The 16,708-nt window shown below is 39.5% G+C and overlaps 1 protein-coding gene across 1 annotated transcript; it reads right to left on the bottom strand.

Moving 5' to 3' along the window:
* Nucleotides 1–6,361: 6,361 nt before the first annotated feature.
* plek (pleckstrin) lies at nucleotides 6,362–12,720 on the bottom strand. Its single transcript, XM_016528809.1, has 9 exons — nucleotides 12,609–12,720; nucleotides 11,124–11,279; nucleotides 10,848–11,029; nucleotides 10,599–10,690; nucleotides 10,155–10,339; nucleotides 7,794–7,898; nucleotides 7,469–7,552; nucleotides 7,313–7,385; nucleotides 6,362–7,007 (listed from the first exon to the last, which is right to left on the bottom strand). The coding sequence occupies exons 1-9, from the start codon at nucleotides 12,648–12,650 to the stop codon at nucleotides 6,868–6,870; spliced, it is 1,059 nt and encodes a 352-aa protein (XP_016384295.1). The 5' UTR covers nucleotides 12,651–12,720; the 3' UTR covers nucleotides 6,362–6,867.
* Between the last annotated feature and the right edge of the window lie 3,988 nt (nucleotides 12,721–16,708).

Genomic DNA, 16,708 nt, shown 5'->3' with positions numbered 1-16,708 from the left:
CTACCATCGCTTCATTAAGAACTATAGTATGCTCACTGCCCCACTCACATCTCTCCTACGAGGAAAGCCCAAGTCCCTGTCCTGGACCTCCAGTGCCCACGAAGCTTTTGAGAAGCTCAAGGAAGCATTCAGCACGGCCCCCATCCTGCGCCATCCAGACCCCCAAGCACCCTTCGTGGTGGAGGTAGATGCTTCCACCACCGGAGTAGGGGCCGTGTTGTCCCAGCAGTCGGGCGAGCCTCCTAGCCTCCACCCTTCCGCGTATTACTCCAAAAAACTGTCCCCAGCGGAAGTCAACTATAACATCAGGAACCGAGAGCTATTGGCCATCAAGTTAGCTCTCGAGGAGTGGCGACACTGGCTGGAGGGAGCACAGCATCCTTTCATGGTCATCACTGACCACAAGAACCTCCAGTACCGGAGGGATGCAAAGAGACTTAACCACTGTCAAGCCCACTGGGCATTATTCTTCACATGGTTCAATTTCACCATCACCTACCGTCCCGGAAACTGCAATTGTAAAGCTAACGCCTTATCCCGCTTTTACTCTCCAGAATCACCCTCAGAACCAGAACCCATCATCCCTCCAGCCCTCATTGTGAGTCCCATCCAGTGGAACCTCTCCGAGAAAATCCTTGTCGCCACTCTCCATGAACCAGCTCAGCTGGGAGGCCCAGAAGGGAAGAACTACGTTCCCATGTCTCAATGTCAACCCCTTCTGGGCTCAGTGCACGACCTTCCGGGCTCTGGACACCCAGGCAGCAGACAGACCCTCTCGCTCCTCCAAGCTTGGTACTGGTGGCCCAATATGACCCAGGATGTCATCGGGTATGTCCGCAGCTGCTCAGTCTGTGCCATGTCGAAGACGCCCCGTCACCTCCCGGTAGACAAGCTCGTGCCGCTGCCCATCCCACGTCGGCCCTGGCCTCATCTTGGAATTGACTTTGTGATGGATCTCCCCAACTCTGACGGCAACACCTGTGTCTCGGTAGCAGTAGATCGCTTCTCAAAGGCGTGCAAGTCCATTCCCCTCAAGGGACTCCCCACAGCCTTAGAAACAGCCGAATGCATGTTTAACCATGTATTCAGAAACTATGGTCTTCCGGAGGAGGTCGTCTCAGACCGGGGGCCCCAATTTATCTCCCACGTGTGGAAGGCCTTCTTCCGGCTTATGGAAGTCACGGTGAGCTTGTCCTCCGGCTACCATCCTCAGACTAATGGCCAGACTGAGCGTAAGATCCAGGAGCTCGGACGTTACCTCAGGTCATACTGCCATGACGACCAGCACAGCTGGAGCCACTTCCTCCCTTGGGCCGAGTACGCCCAGAACTCCCTTCGCCAGGACACCACCGGGCTGACCCCTTTCCAATGCTTACTCTGTTTCCAACCTCCACTCTTTTCCTGGACGGGAGAGCCCTCGGAGGTTCCAGCTGTGGACTACTGGTTCAGAGCAAGAGAGTGTGGCACTCAGCTCACATCCACCTCCAGCGTGCTGTGCGCAGGCACAAGACCTTCGCAGATGCCCTTCGCTCCAACACCCCCACATACCAACCAGGGGATAAGGTATGGCTGTCCACCCGGGATCTGCGCCTCCGCCAGCCGTGCAGAAAGCGGAGTCCCCGCTATATTGGTCCGTTCCCCATACAGAGGCAGATCAATGAAGTCACCTACCTGCTACAGCTTCCGCCCAGGTACCGCATTCACCCTACCTTCCATTTTTCCCTTCTTAAACCATTCTCTCAATCTGCATCAGGACCCCCCGAGCTGGAAGCACCTCCTCCTCCAGAAATCCTGGATCAGCCATCCATCTACCTGGTTCAGGACATTCTGCTACTAACCTGTCTGTACTTACACTCAGATGCTCCAGTGCTCTTCCGATCCTGTTCTCCTCGACTCCTGCATGAATCCCGATTACCCTATCGCAGACTCAACACCAGTTACTTCACATAAGAACCCAAGAACCATTCCTCGTGTCAATACTCACCTTTCAAGTCATTACTACCTGCAGCTCATTCAATAAACTGACCTGTTATTGCACTAATCCCTTGTCTCCGGCCTGTGTTGTGACACTAGGAGTGTGATATTGCGTTTATACAACAAGTGTAAATAAATGAGAAACAACCAAATAAATGAGAAACACATTTTGTATGCAGAACTACTTCCTGCCACCACGGATTCAAATCTCAGTTTGACAGCTGAGCTCAAGCCTCCCTTACTAATTTGAAAACGTCACTTTAGAACTAGTAATGGATGAACATTGAGTTGCTTCATTAAAAGCTTGTTGTATTAAAAGCTCACTGTATTATGAGAGAGAGATTGACTGAGCGAGTGTGATTACCTGCATCTGATACAGCATTCATTCTTCAGCTCAATCTCATATTCACAATAAAACAAAATGATATCTTTGACATACTATCCTTTCATCTGTTAAGGGGATTTCCGATGATAACACTGATCAGTGCATCTGTTGGCTGCATCTTACAAGGGCTGCATCTGAAACCGCATTCTTCCCTGCTATATAGTAGGTGAAAAACAGTATGTGACAAAAAAGTATGTCTGAATTCACAGTACTTATGAAAGAGCAAAAAAAAAGTACACGGATGACCTATTACTTCCGGTGTGATTCTGATGTGTGCATACAATCAAATAACTTATATTGACTTAAAAGCATCAGAGTTTCGCCTTTTGGCTTCTATACTCTTTGATACGATGGACACTTTACTATCCCATGAAGCCACGGGAGGGGATTTATGAATGACAGTGACGCAACGCAACTGATGATGGTAGGTCACGTGACATTGGCAAAATGGTAAATGCAGTACGTCCAGATTACATTCATACTACGCACGTTCATACTATATAGATGTTAATAATGATGTTAATAATGAGAATTGGACCTTGAAAAGAAGTGTTACCGAAAATGCTTCATGTATTATTTGGTTGTGGTCAATGACTGTGTGTTTGATAAAACTCTGTTATTCTGGTGCACATCCATCTGGTGCTTAGTATAACCAAATAGACCAAAGCCAACATGGACAGGTTGTGGGGCAATGCCGTCATCCTCAAAAACCATCAACACATTTACTTTTGTATAATTTCAGTGCTGTGTCGGTTTGGCAACTAAATCAGAAAGGAACCCGACTAGAATCCTTCAGCAAACACAGCCGAGAATCACTGTTGTGCTGAAGGCTATTGGTAAAATATATGCCTATCATAAAGCATAAAGCAATTTTATTTTTCTCATGCTTTGTCGTGTAATAAATAAATGAACAATATTAACAATAGAAATTCTTTAGTATTCTGACAGGAACAGCAGACACTGAGCTTGTTCAGCTTGACATTCAGCTTTAATGTTCTGTTTTTCTCCAGTCTCTGATCCTTTCCATCATTTTGTTTGATGTGATCCTATGACAACATCTAATTTTACATTTGTATCGCATTTAACAAGCTACTAGATGTTGACAGTGCTGTAGTTAGAACTGAATGTACTATCACTGCTCTTTTCTTCTCATTTCTAATTGGTTCCTTTCCTTGGCTGGCTTCCAAGATTAATGTATATGCTTACAGTGCTGGTACGATAATCAGAAAACTGTGATCCCTTCATTCATTACTGATGAACAACAAATCAAGCCAAAAAAAATAAGGCCTGTACATTTAAAACTGTTTTAAATGCATTGTATTGCCAGTTGTTCACAGGTCTTTATTCTTACTGTACACCATCACGTTAACCGGAGTGACCTTCAACAATTCAAAAATGCTCTTGATGTCACAGTATAGGCACTTAATAAATTGATGCATGAATTATTAAAGACTCTATGAGATCAAAACTGAACTTATGTGCCCATATGTGTCATCGCTACACTACTATTCAAAAGTTTCAGTAAGATTTTTTAAAGACGTCTCTTATGCTCATAAAGTCTGATTTCATTTGAAAAACAGTAATTTAAAAAGGTATTATTATCATCATCTTTCCTATGTGAATATCTGTTTAAATGTAATTTATTGCTGTGATCAAAGCTGTATTTTCAGCATCATTACTCCAGTCTTCAGTGTCACATGATCTTCAGAAATCATTCTAATATGCTGATTTGCTGCTCAAGAAACATTTCTGATTAGTATCAATGTTGAAAACAGTTGTGCTGCTTCAAATGTTATATGTTATTTTTTTTTAAGCAGATGATTTAAAATCTACAATCTTTACAAAGATGGATCACAAATAATGAAAGAGAAAGAGCTACACCGTCCACTGCAACTTAACAAATGTACAGTATATTAATATTTCAGAAGTACTTGGTGCATTGTCCCTCGTGTTGAATTTATGTTTTCATACAGGTACATAAAAAATGTAATTCCCTGAATAGCCCAGAACTATTTGAAGTGAGACAAGCATCTGAATGTCCAGTATAAACCACAGTTTAAACCCAGACTTTATAATCTCTAATTTATCAAAAGTTGATCAGCAGTGTTTGCTAAATATATTCTAAATCTGTAAACTACAACATTATATACACAGCACCTTTTCAGACAAATCTAGATTTACTGCACTGCACCCACCGTTCATAACACAGATATCAAAACTAAGTCTTTCTTTCTTTTTCTTTCTTTCTTTGGACATTTACTGCCCTCTTGTGTCTTAAACATGTATCTGCATGCACACCTACTGTACACATAGGTATGTAGTTAATTTTTTTCATCTTCTTCTTATTATAACATTATTTATTTTACTCCATAAATGCAACCACTTCATTGCATGTATATTATTGCTACTTTTTGCATGTATATTATTGCTACTATTGAGCTTGGGACAGCAGTAAATATCACATTCAAACTGCACAAAAACTACCAAAACACTTCACAGAGTGAAGTGACACTTTCTACTGTTAGAATTCACTGCAGTTAATGTTACATGGACCATGTTTACATTAAAGTGCAAGGTTCCTATTCCTCATTTGTCCACTTCTGTATAGATGCAGTGAAGCTGAAAAACTAACACCTGTGTAAGTGTTCAGCTACATCTAATTGTTCTGAAATTATTTCATCTTTTAGAATTATTTCAGTATGGTATTACTGTGGAAGCATAGCAAATCACTGTCTTACTCAGTTTTGTATTATGTTAGGTTTTAATCTCAAGTTTAAGTGTTTTGAATAGAGAAAATGTGCAAATTTGCCTGTAGGTACAGAGAGTTTTGGTGATGTTTGTGGCCGAGTGAGAAATGAATTTATGTAATGTGAAAGATGTAATAACTGAATGCATTTTTGTACCAAAGCAATGATAAATGATAGATGCTGTTGTGCTCACTCTGTGAAGAGTTTTGAAAAAATGACCCAAGTATTGAAAAATTGGTCCTAGCGAATTGATCCTAATGACAGAAGAAAAAAAAAACCTTAAGCTGTATAGCCGTATGCAATGTATTATACTGTAATCAGGTTTATGAAAAAAAAGTTTTCAAAATATATTAAGCAAATGTGAATAGCATATACATACGGTGGGGCTCCTGTGAAGGTGTGATAACATGTTTCTACACAAGTTTGCTGTTACCTCAGAAAACTGCTGAAAACTGTTAGCGCTCACACTTGACCTTTAAGTTAAGTAGCAGCACTCAGTATCCTGTGAGTGAAGGCTGTTAAAGCAGGTGTAAGTGTGACGGAGTTAGTCATGTCTGAATAAACTCATCCCTCAGTTAAACTCAAATCATATTTACAGTATCAAACTTACTTACAATGAAAGTGTTTTTTCTGGTTACCTAGTTTACACACATGTTAGGTGGTCATGACATTTTGAGTTCGAGACTCATATTAAACGTGCATTTAGTAGTTTGGCGCTTTAAAATGTTGAAATGCTGTTACTTAATGTCGAGACACGGCTGCCGCCTCTGTTGATACGCTAGTACCCTAGTGTTGTTTGGTGACGTGAAAAAGCAAAGGCTGGTGTCGAAATGAAGCCTCTGAAGCTCTGCTTTCTCAGATAGTATCAGGAAAACACCAAACCATACACAAAAATAATTCAAAAGTACAAAAAATCTGCAGAAACTACACAAAGAAAAAACCTCTCTATTGATAGATAAACCAAGCTTTTCAGGTACACTACACTCCTCACAATTCAACCAACCAGACTGTGCACCTTTAACATATAGATAACCCACTTGAAAGTTTTATTTAATTTTTATTGTATTTTGTAATATATGTGTGTAATATAGATACAGTATACATATTAACAATTTAATTTTACTGATAGATGGTTACTGAAAGCTGTAAGTATATATGTGACCCTGGAGCACGTTTTTTTGCACCCTCAGATTCCAGATTTTCAAATAGTTGTATCTCGGCCAAATATTGTCCTACCTTGACAAATGTACACTTATGACTGGTTTTGTGGTCCAGGGTCACATATGGTTGTAAGTTTGTATATCAGAATAGTGAGCAGAGTAGAGCTGTGATATTTTGAGACCGTTACACCACCTCACCACTCAGACTGTAACATCTCTATATCTAGACTGACTCAAGAAGAGAAACAGGAAGTTGAAATGAAAACAGGAAAATGCTGGACAGCTCTGGACGGGCAGATCACAGCCATTCACATCAGTTTCTGGTGGAACAATTTGCCCACATCCTGTCTCTAACTTAGTGTGAGGTTTTTGTTTAGTTGAGAAACTGTGTCACGTGATTGTTAGAAAGCCTCTTGTTTTGTGCAAATGTGGAAGGTGAAGAAACAACAAAATGGAATTTTTATTTTTAGAAAATGCCGAAGAGGAGATTTAGGATATTTGGTGGGCAGACACAACTTCAGACAGATCCTCACCCTTAACTCTGCATGTCTATAACAAGTGCGTTTGCTGTTCTCCAGACCACCGTATGGATCTAATACAGTTATTTCCCCGTCTTTGCGACGCTCTGTATGGCTTTGATCCAGTCATTGCGCTCGTCGGCTGTAGCTGCCTGCAGATAGTAGTGTATCTCATCTGACGTGATGATCTCAAAGAGATTCCCATCCACCTCCTGTCTCTTGGCTGCAGGAGAAACATTTCAATGAAATCAATCAATTCTACATTGTATAAATGCTTAACAATTTAAATATCATTATTATTGTTAGGGGTCAAGCGCTAAAGGTGTCAACTCTTAGGTCTCTGAACCACCAGTTCAAAAATGCACTTTTCTTTTTGTTATAACTTCTCAACACTTTGTCCTAAAAACAAAATTCTTAGTTGATCTGATTACACTTCTCGTGCATTTAGACCGCAGGCATTACAGTAGTCACCATTTTGAAATGTAAAATGTGTTTAGTTGTATTATTTAGATGGACCGGTCGTCATACCATCAGGCACGTATTCCACTGCCGTCACAACTGAGCCACGCAGATGAATGGAGCCGAGAGGATCGTCCTCACCCTTACAGAGACACACAGATGATCCAAAACTGTTTTAATATTACATGAAAAACAAACAAATCTTCAGAGATGCCAGGGACTTACTTTGGTGGGATCATAGTAGTGGATATAAGCAGGATCATCTCTGAGGATAAACTTTCGGACTTTCCAATTCTTTCGCCGGTGACCCTGTGTAGGAAAAAGAAATGTCTAAGAACATCTAATCTCTTATATGCTTTTCACAAGAAGAAAATAATTCAGGAGCATTAAAACCAATGCCTGTTAAATCAGACAAATTTATTTTTTCATTTTGGGTTGAAACATGTGCTTAACATCACAGGTTTTGCGAGACTCACTTGTGTAATCACACATTCAACCAGCATTGCGAGAAGATTGGCGTTCCTTCATCATGTGTCTGTTCAGTGCTCACCTGCTTCAGCAAACAGCCCTGTTTGATTATGGCCCCTCTGAACTCCTCCTTCATGATCACATCCTCATCACTGGAGTAGCCCTCACAAAAGAAACCACTATCTGCCTGCAGATCAACACACATGCACACCCTCAACAACAGCTCTCGCCATTCGTTCGTGCATATCCTATACATGATGTGCAATGTCACCTACAATGGAAAATGTAGTATAGCTCTATTCCAAATCCAAATGCATTTCATAGCATGCTTTACTTAGGCTCTTCTGAGAAGAGCACGGGAGACTTCACTCAATTTATTTCAGTTTCACTTTAGCACATTGCTAAGAAAAAACAAATTTGTTTGAAATAATGATTATCTAGCGTAGCGTTAGTTCTGGCAGGTCACGTTAGTCAAGCTCGCATCAGCTGACTCTCAGCTGATCCCCATCAACCTATAGGAATACAACACCTATCTAAGCACTCATATATAAGGTCCATCAGTATTATCAGCAGTTTTCGCATTGCTCAATAGCTAATTACCCTCCTCCATCCCCAACTCCTCCTCTGTCAGTCAGAATTCAGCCTTCTGCTCCTCCTCTGTCAGTCGGGATTCAGCCTTCTGGTTCTCCTTTGAATCAGACTAATTCTAAAATGTGTACATAAAATTATTGTACTTTAACAATATCTGCAATACATTATGTTGGTTCTGTTCTGTATACCCTGGGGGGTTATCGCGGCTCTCCCTGCTCTCATCTATGCTAGGCTGCATGGATGCGCAGGGAGTTCTTGCCCAGAACAGAACCATACCGCCAATCCAAACTGTATGCTAATTGTCAATCATCTTTGACGATAGTGGTCCTGACAGAAATATATTTATAATATACTTTACGCTGATATTTAAGTTTATATTTCTTTTCTGCAAAGAAACAGACCTTAGTGTCACAGGAGTGCTTATGATGTCTTAAAATACTTCCTATGTAGGCAGCTCACTATGTATCATATCATGATGATGCAACATTTTTCAATAATAATCAAGTTTGTTATATAATTGATGAATACTGCAACATTGACAATTGAGTTGAATAGTGACACAGTCAGGGCCGTTTCTAGCCAATTTGACGCCCTAGGCGCCCTATATATATAATTCTTTTCAGACACCAGTTGCTTGTCACATTCAAATTGGTTGTCATAGTAACGACACTAGTTTGTGGAGATTCAGTGCATTGAGTTCCACAAATCTGAATGCATTATTTGTAAATTGACTGTTAAGATAAACATTTTGCACAATTTAGTATCTGTAATATCATTGTGTTGCCACTAGATGCCTGCATAGCCCTATGTAACAATCCCTAGTGGCTAAGACATTGCACATAATTTACACATAAATCACACATAAATAAATTTTATTACATTTTGATTTGGATACTATATACTATACTACTACATATTGTTTAGATATTATCAATGGCTACTTTTTTGTCATTATCTATTTTTTGTTCAATTTTTTTGTTGTTGTTTCTTGAAACATTGATTTAAAGTGTCAGTTATTGCATTATTATTTCAGTCAAACCTATAAAACCCCTTTGTTACCCCAAACTACATATAAAAGCTTTATCAGTGGCATAAAAGTAACCAATGCAGCTACTTAATCATTTGCTACTCATTAACGCGTTAACATCCCCTTTAAATAACGTGACGCTCTGTGACGCTGCTCCCATTAAGCGCTGTTGGAAATGAATGAATTGATTCAGCATTTCGACACCTCCGTAAGAATGCATTTAACTCGACAAAGCGGTCTAATAAAGGATGCATTGATCTCATGAATTAGCGAATTTTACATGGGAATATTACATGACACGCTGATCCTTTAGATCCTTTAACAATGCATTGGCGCAAAAAACGCACACCATTTGGACAACATTGATTTAAAGTGTCAGTTATTGCATTATTATTTCAGTCAAACATATAAAACCCCTTTGCTACCCCAAACTACATATAAAAGCATGATCTAGTGGCATACAGGCATCGTCAGATTGACAGCACTCTAGCCCAATAATGTTGGGGGATCCAGTGGGGGCGGCAGTCACATTTCAGGGTGACTGTGCCACTCTTTATCACAACCCTGCTAAAAGTGCCAGTACGTGCGCTCATTGGCGCCCCTTCAGCTGGTGGCGCCCTAGGCGACCGCCTAGCTCGCCTATGCCTAGAAACGGCCCTGGACACAGTTGTCTTTGTAGAGTTGCTTTGCAGTCTGCATTATTGACTCTGTTATTTTCCTGTTTATCACTGTGAAGCTACTTTGTATTGTATACAGCGTTGTAGAAATAAAGGTGAGTTGACTTTTGGAATAGAGCCAATAATTAACTGTGCCCTGTTAACTCACAAAGTAATAAAGAGCCTCGGTTTGGTCCAGGAAAACACATTCCGCTCCTTTCTCTGCGCCGTCTTTGGACACGTCTCCAGCGGGCAGCAGGAATCCCTCGTTCAGCAGTCCGGTGGCCAGCATCAGTCCCTCGGGTCTGTTTCTGGCCTTCCCTTCAGAAATCAGCCAGTCGATCACTGTGTTTCCTACCAGCGGATCCACCAGAAGACATTTACAGGTCGACAAAACTCACAGATTAAAGAGATTAAATAGAGATGTTCCTCTAGGGAAAACACCTCGGTGCTGGGCCACGGCAATACTTCTCATTTATAGTAGTAGTAGTAAGACAGGTTTGGTCTAGTTCTTCATTTTACTGCTGGAGTCAGATGACGTATAAATCTCAATTTCGAGAAATTGACCCTTATGACTGGTTTTGTGGTCCAGGGTCACAAATGAATATCTTACCTGTGAAACAGTGATTGAACAGCCTTTTATCCTTCTCTACCTTCAGCTCTTTAACTCCATTGTCTTGATCTTTCATTAAAACATACAGTTCACTGCAGACAGACAGAACAAAGGCAATGTTTTGACACGTTTATAATTCACAGCAGGGTCTTTAAAACGTTATTTATCATCTGTTTCTAGCAGAATGCAGCCTCTCTCTTATTCAGTCATTGAAAACGAAGTTTTATTACTGAAATCACAGTGTAATACCTCAGGTTAACATTTTCCGGTAACCGAATGGATCGACGTGTTGACTTCCTGGCAAACTTCTTGCCTCCCTGTAAACAAGTGATGGCTCTCTTGAAATCTTTAACCCAAAGCTCTCTCTCCTCAAGGTGGGTCGCTTGGAAGAAATGGTCCTGGTTCTTAGCTGTACTGATCTTGAACACTAGCTGTTAAAAAAAAAAAGCATATGAAAGATATTCATGAAAAACTCTAGATACGTCAGCAGTATATTGGTATTAAAGATATGCGTGATTCCTTCACCGTTCTTTTAGTGAAGTCCTGGCACGGGCTGGTCAGAGTCGCACCCTTCAGAGGGATCATTCCCTTCGGACTGTTGTCTGTCTTCTTCTTGTAATACTCAATGGCATCATCTGCTAACACCACCCACACCACCTTCCATGAGTTGAGCACAGTCCCCTGCAAAACAAGAACGGTTCAGTGCTGTAGCTTCCTAAAATGGCCAACACAAATACTGAATACAAATGCAGTAGTAGTGTTGAGCTGCAAACAAATCCACAGCTAAAGGAAACATATTGCTTGATATAAAGGATTACATCAACCTTGCTTGAATTTCAGTACGCGAAAGAATTTCAGTGAAGTGGAAATATTCAATTTAGGCCATTTTCACTTCTGTATTTTAGCTCACACGCACAGTTGTGGGTTGAATTGGCCTATATTTTCAGATGCGCAAATCATTTCTGTTTGATTCTCAAAGACAAGAGTATTATGAAATGCTATTCCAAAACTATTTTTAGGGGTTCAATCCAAAATGTGTGGACAAAATGAAATGTATTAAGAGCCCGGTCTCATGAAAATGCGTATAAATAGTACGCCAAATAAAAACGAAAACTCGTGGTATTGATACGCAAAAATGGACTTTGGCGTGCATATGATACGCATGTGTTTGGCGTGCATATAATACACAGTTTTCGCGTGCATATGATACGAAATTTGTTGGCGTGCATATGATACGCAGTTTTCGCGTACATATGATACGCATCTACCCCACAACCCTAAATCTACCCATCGCATAGCATATACACGCCAAAGTCCATTTTTGTGTATCAATACCACGAGTTTTCGTTTTTATTTGGCGTACTATTTATACGCACTTTCATGAGATCGGGTTGGTATTAAACATGCTGCAATGACTGTCTTTTTGGAAAAGAAGGAGGATGTTTCCACTTCTATTCCCGAAATAGAACAACTTCATGGAAAAACATGACAAAACATCAGCACATGACATCAGTACTGTCATACACAGTATTGTCATGGTGCGTGTTCAAAAACCAAGATAGTACAGCCTGCCTTGTTACTTTTATGCTAATATAGCCTCAATTGTTCAGTGCCAGCACTGCAAAATATCGCCAATATTCTCAACTAGCCAAATGCTGTTTTGGGTTAATCTGAAGTCTCAGTTACAAAAAAAATATCTTTAATTTTGTCTATGTAGATTCACGACTTTCTAAAACACCCAGGTTAAAATGTTCAGTTTTGAACTGAAGATGGTGTTTGGATGAACACCGAAACATCTTGTCGTTTCTTTTCATGTAGTCCAGTGACTTTAAATAAAGAGTTTGTTTGGAATATCTTTAATTTTACTTGGCAGTAAAATTTCCTTTTAAGGTCACCAGTGATATTGACACTGACACATTTTACAGAAAACTTAATGCTCCATAACCCTGAAGCACATAATAGAAAAGCCACAGAATCACAGATAAATGGAAGATAGCACCCCAGTCTTACCTTCTTCACTAGGTATCCTTCTCTGATTGTTGTTGGTTCCATTGCTATGAAGTAAAACAGTGAGTCTCAGTCTACAGGGAGTGGTGAATGTAAGACCCATGCAGTTCAGCCGAATTCGTGTCTGACGTGTAACCTCAGTTGACAGTTATAGACACATTTTGATGAAAGGGAAGTTGCACACTCCCTGACAGGCAACTTCATGGTCAGCTAGTTTCCTCTGTGTTTTCAACCCACACACAAACGAGTCAGAGGGCAAACGATACGCTTGTGTTTAGAGATAACGAACCCATGGGCACCCATGATTATGAACCTCAGTTGACAGTTATAGACACATTTTGATGAAAGGGAAGTTGCACACTCCCTGACAGGCAACTTCATGGTCAGCTAGTTTCCTCTGTGTTTTCAACCCACACACAAACGATACGCTTGTGTTTAGAGATAACGAACCCATGGGCACCCATGATTATTTTATGCTTGTCAATGAAAGACAAATGACAAAGACAAAAAAAAATGTCCATTCTTGTCTTAATTTGAATGTGAAAATGTATATTATCATTGTATTTATTTGCTAGAACAGACATTTTCTTTTGCCTTTCCTTTCTAACAACCTCTATTTAACATCTGCAAAGAACCGTATTGTCTTAATAACGAGGCCCTTTACTGAACCTATTTTGGTGCAGCAATGAAACATTTATTTTGAAGCCTGCACTCGTGGGAATAATACTTCAACAAACTAATCACATTAGAAAAACAAAACTCTCACAGGAAGTTTAATGAAGATAGTTGAAGCTGTGTTTCAGAAGAGTAGTGCATTGCATGTTTGCGGTCACTGACCCGGCCTAGGATGTGTTTGAAGTTTACCAACAATAAAAAAGTAATGTTGTAACACCCATTTGAGAATTTAACACATTATCCAGTTGTTTATTGGATTATTTAATGATATGTATTTTTTTTAAATCAACCAAATGAAAGGTGTTTTTCACATGTGGTTTTGAAAGGAAGTGAGAGAGTTGAACCTCGGTACATGAGATAATACACTTTTATCTTCTATATATTACCTCATCTTCAGTGTCTTCAGATGCTGCTGAAAGTGGAAGCTAACCCAAATATTACAGACAAAATAGTCAAACTGAAGACGAACACAAAAAGTACTGAGGTGGAACTGTTATGACACAGTGATATATCAGATTGTGGTTATACCACTGTACTTGGTATTATGATACTAATATGCATTGTATTGTAATAAATGATTACCAAATCAAATACAGTGGTGTTTACATAGTAATGGTGTGATTTGTATTTTGATACCATGGTTTTGATTCTTGTTCATATAAGTCTACCATGTCATTTACACCATGCTGAAAAAATAAAATAAAAATAGAAACCATCACAGAATTTGTAATGGTTTTACTGGTTATAATGGGAGTTGTATTGGTTTTAATGGACACTGTAATGGTCCCTGTGGGTCTCTACTTGGGCCCGTTTCAATAAGGAGGTTCAACCAACTCTGAGTTGACTTACCCTGAGATAGGAAACTCTGAGTTTTCGGGTTCAGAACAGGGGTGTATTCCAGAAAGGAGGTTCAACAAACTCTGAGTTAAAACTTGAACTCTGAGTTAAAACTTGAACTCTGAGTTGACGTACCCTGAGATGGGAAACTCTGAGTTTTCGGGTTCAGAACAGGGGTGTATTCCAGAAAGGAGGTTCAACAAACTCTGAGTTAAAACTTGAACTCTGAGTTGTCGTACCCTGAGATGGGAAACTCTGAGTTTTCGGGTTCAGAACAGCTGAATTGAGTTAGTTCAATTGACTCTGAGTAGGTTGACTCCGAGTTTAGGAATCAATAATGCGCGGGACTCGAGGAAGTGGCAAGAAGCAGCAGCGAAATGTAGCTAAATTACTGACCTGTTCAGGGCTTCAAGCGCAGGTCAGTTTCATCTGTAAATAGGCTACTGTACTTTTGTCTTTGTTAATTTAGTTAAGTATTAAACTGATAGCAAATATTAGCATCTCATTATTATCCACAGTCAGAATACTGTATGTTAAAGGACATCATTATTATCTATTGTAAAGTTGCATTAATAAATTTAACAGCCAGATGTTCACATCGATTTATAGTAAAGGAGGGAGCTAGAGCAGACAACACCACAAAAAATATGAGTATTGCTGTTCAGTATTTTCCTATAAACATATTGCACTGATTTTGACATTTAGGCACTTTAGAAAATTTTAAAATATTTGTATGAAATATAGGTTTGTTAATCTCGGTTATTAAATTGATTTTTAAAGGGGTCATATGATGCTATTTTAAAGATCATTATTTTTCTTTCTTTGCGTGAACGTTTGGGCGGCGTTATGCAAATCTTCTCACATCGTGACGTAGACATGTGGGGTGTGTTAGAACGAGCCGTTTTAGGTAGGTGTGGCTGACTCTTAACTTTTATAAAGAATATCTCTTTGGATTTGAGCCTTTAGTCTTTGCAACTTTACAGATCTTCTTTATGCACCAAGAGCTTGTAACACTCCAAAGAGAAAGGAAAAATTGAAATCGCATCATATGACCCCTTTAAGATAAATAACAATAATAACACATTGTCCTAATGTAATCCATTGAATTTAACTAGAATTTAGATTGTGTGCAAACAAATTGCAATGAGGTGGCTGTTTTGCAACGAGGTGGAGACTGTTCTGTTCATAACAGTAGACCTGCTGGTAAAGAAGTGACAGGTACAAGAAAAATAGCCAAAAAATATATAAAATAAAAAATGTACACACATAAACAGAAGGGAGAAAACGCGATATCAAAGAAAACAAAGAAACGGAAAAGGGAAGTGAAGGTGCTGTTCAAGAGAGAACCTTTAATTATTTTGCATGGCCTGAGCCTTAGGATTTAGACATTTTTATGTGATGGCCATACAAATAATAGGGTTGTCTCTGTGGTTTCAAAATTTGTTGTGGGTGTATGATGAGTGTGAGATTTCTAAATTGAATAACTCTGCGCGCTGAAAAGACCGAACACGCAAGTGACCTTCATCCACCACTGGATACCTTCCTTGGGCCAAGTGTGTGGACCTTACAACAGTGAACACGAACAAATGATAATGTGAATCACATTTGTACTCTTACAAGTGATCAATTGTCTAATCTTATATGTTTTTCTTGTGCGAGGATGTGTAAATGATTTACATTTGACATACTTAGTGCAGGAAGTACAATTGTAACATGGAAAATTACCCTGGGCATCGACAAGAGTAGTCAGAGAAGAAATGTAGGTATCAGCATGAACAAGCGTATTCCTCAAACTAGAGCTCCTGGAAGAGACAAAGAGTGGTTGATCATTGAAGACATTATAGCTGAGGATCGCTTTGGATGATGTGCCAGTGACCTGATAATCCTCCTAATGTTATTACTCAGTGGACTATATGTGGGTTTAAAAATACAAGAAAAGTTCTTAGTTCTTTTATTTGTAATCAAATTACTTTCCTCCTGTTTTTGTAAATTGTAAACTTTCTCAAGTGCAGTATCAGGCCACTTATTAGGCTATCCCCGTGATTTAAAGTCCATATACAGCTTCTGGGCTCTAGCCTCAAAATCCTCTTTCTTAGAACAAATACGATGGAGTCTCAAAAACTGGCTATAAGGTAATCCGCGTTTTAAGGGCATTGGGTGAGCACTCTTAAAATGAAGAAGACTGTTCTTGGCTGTTTCTTTTCTATAAAGAGAAGACACTATTTGATTATTCACAATTGATCGTGTCCAAGAAATTAACATTAGTGATACCCTCATGATATGTACATTTGATGGAAGGCCTAAGACAGTTCATATATCGAGCAAATGCTTCAAAGTCACTTTCAGAGCCTTTGTAAATGACAAAGCAGTCAAGTCAAGACCTTAACATCTTAAATGAGGTAAGACCCTAAGACCACGATAAGACCTTAAAGTAAGGTGGGGTAAGACCACTTTAAAACCGTCTTAAAGGGTTTAAGGAATCTCAATCAGATTAGGTTTTAACATAACAAATATATATATATGTGTCCATCTCACTGAAGTGCAAATAGTTGAATATATATATATATATATATATATATATAATTTCAGAT

This window comes from Sinocyclocheilus rhinocerous, unplaced genomic scaffold (genome assembly GCF_001515625.1).
Source record: "Sinocyclocheilus rhinocerous isolate Xijiao unplaced genomic scaffold, SAMN03320098_v1.1 scaffold1813, whole genome shotgun sequence".
Lineage (NCBI taxonomy): Eukaryota > Metazoa > Chordata > Actinopteri > Cypriniformes > Cyprinidae > Sinocyclocheilus > Sinocyclocheilus rhinocerous.
Note: the sequence above shows the minus strand (reverse complement) of the source record. Positions and strands in the feature narration are given on the sequence as shown.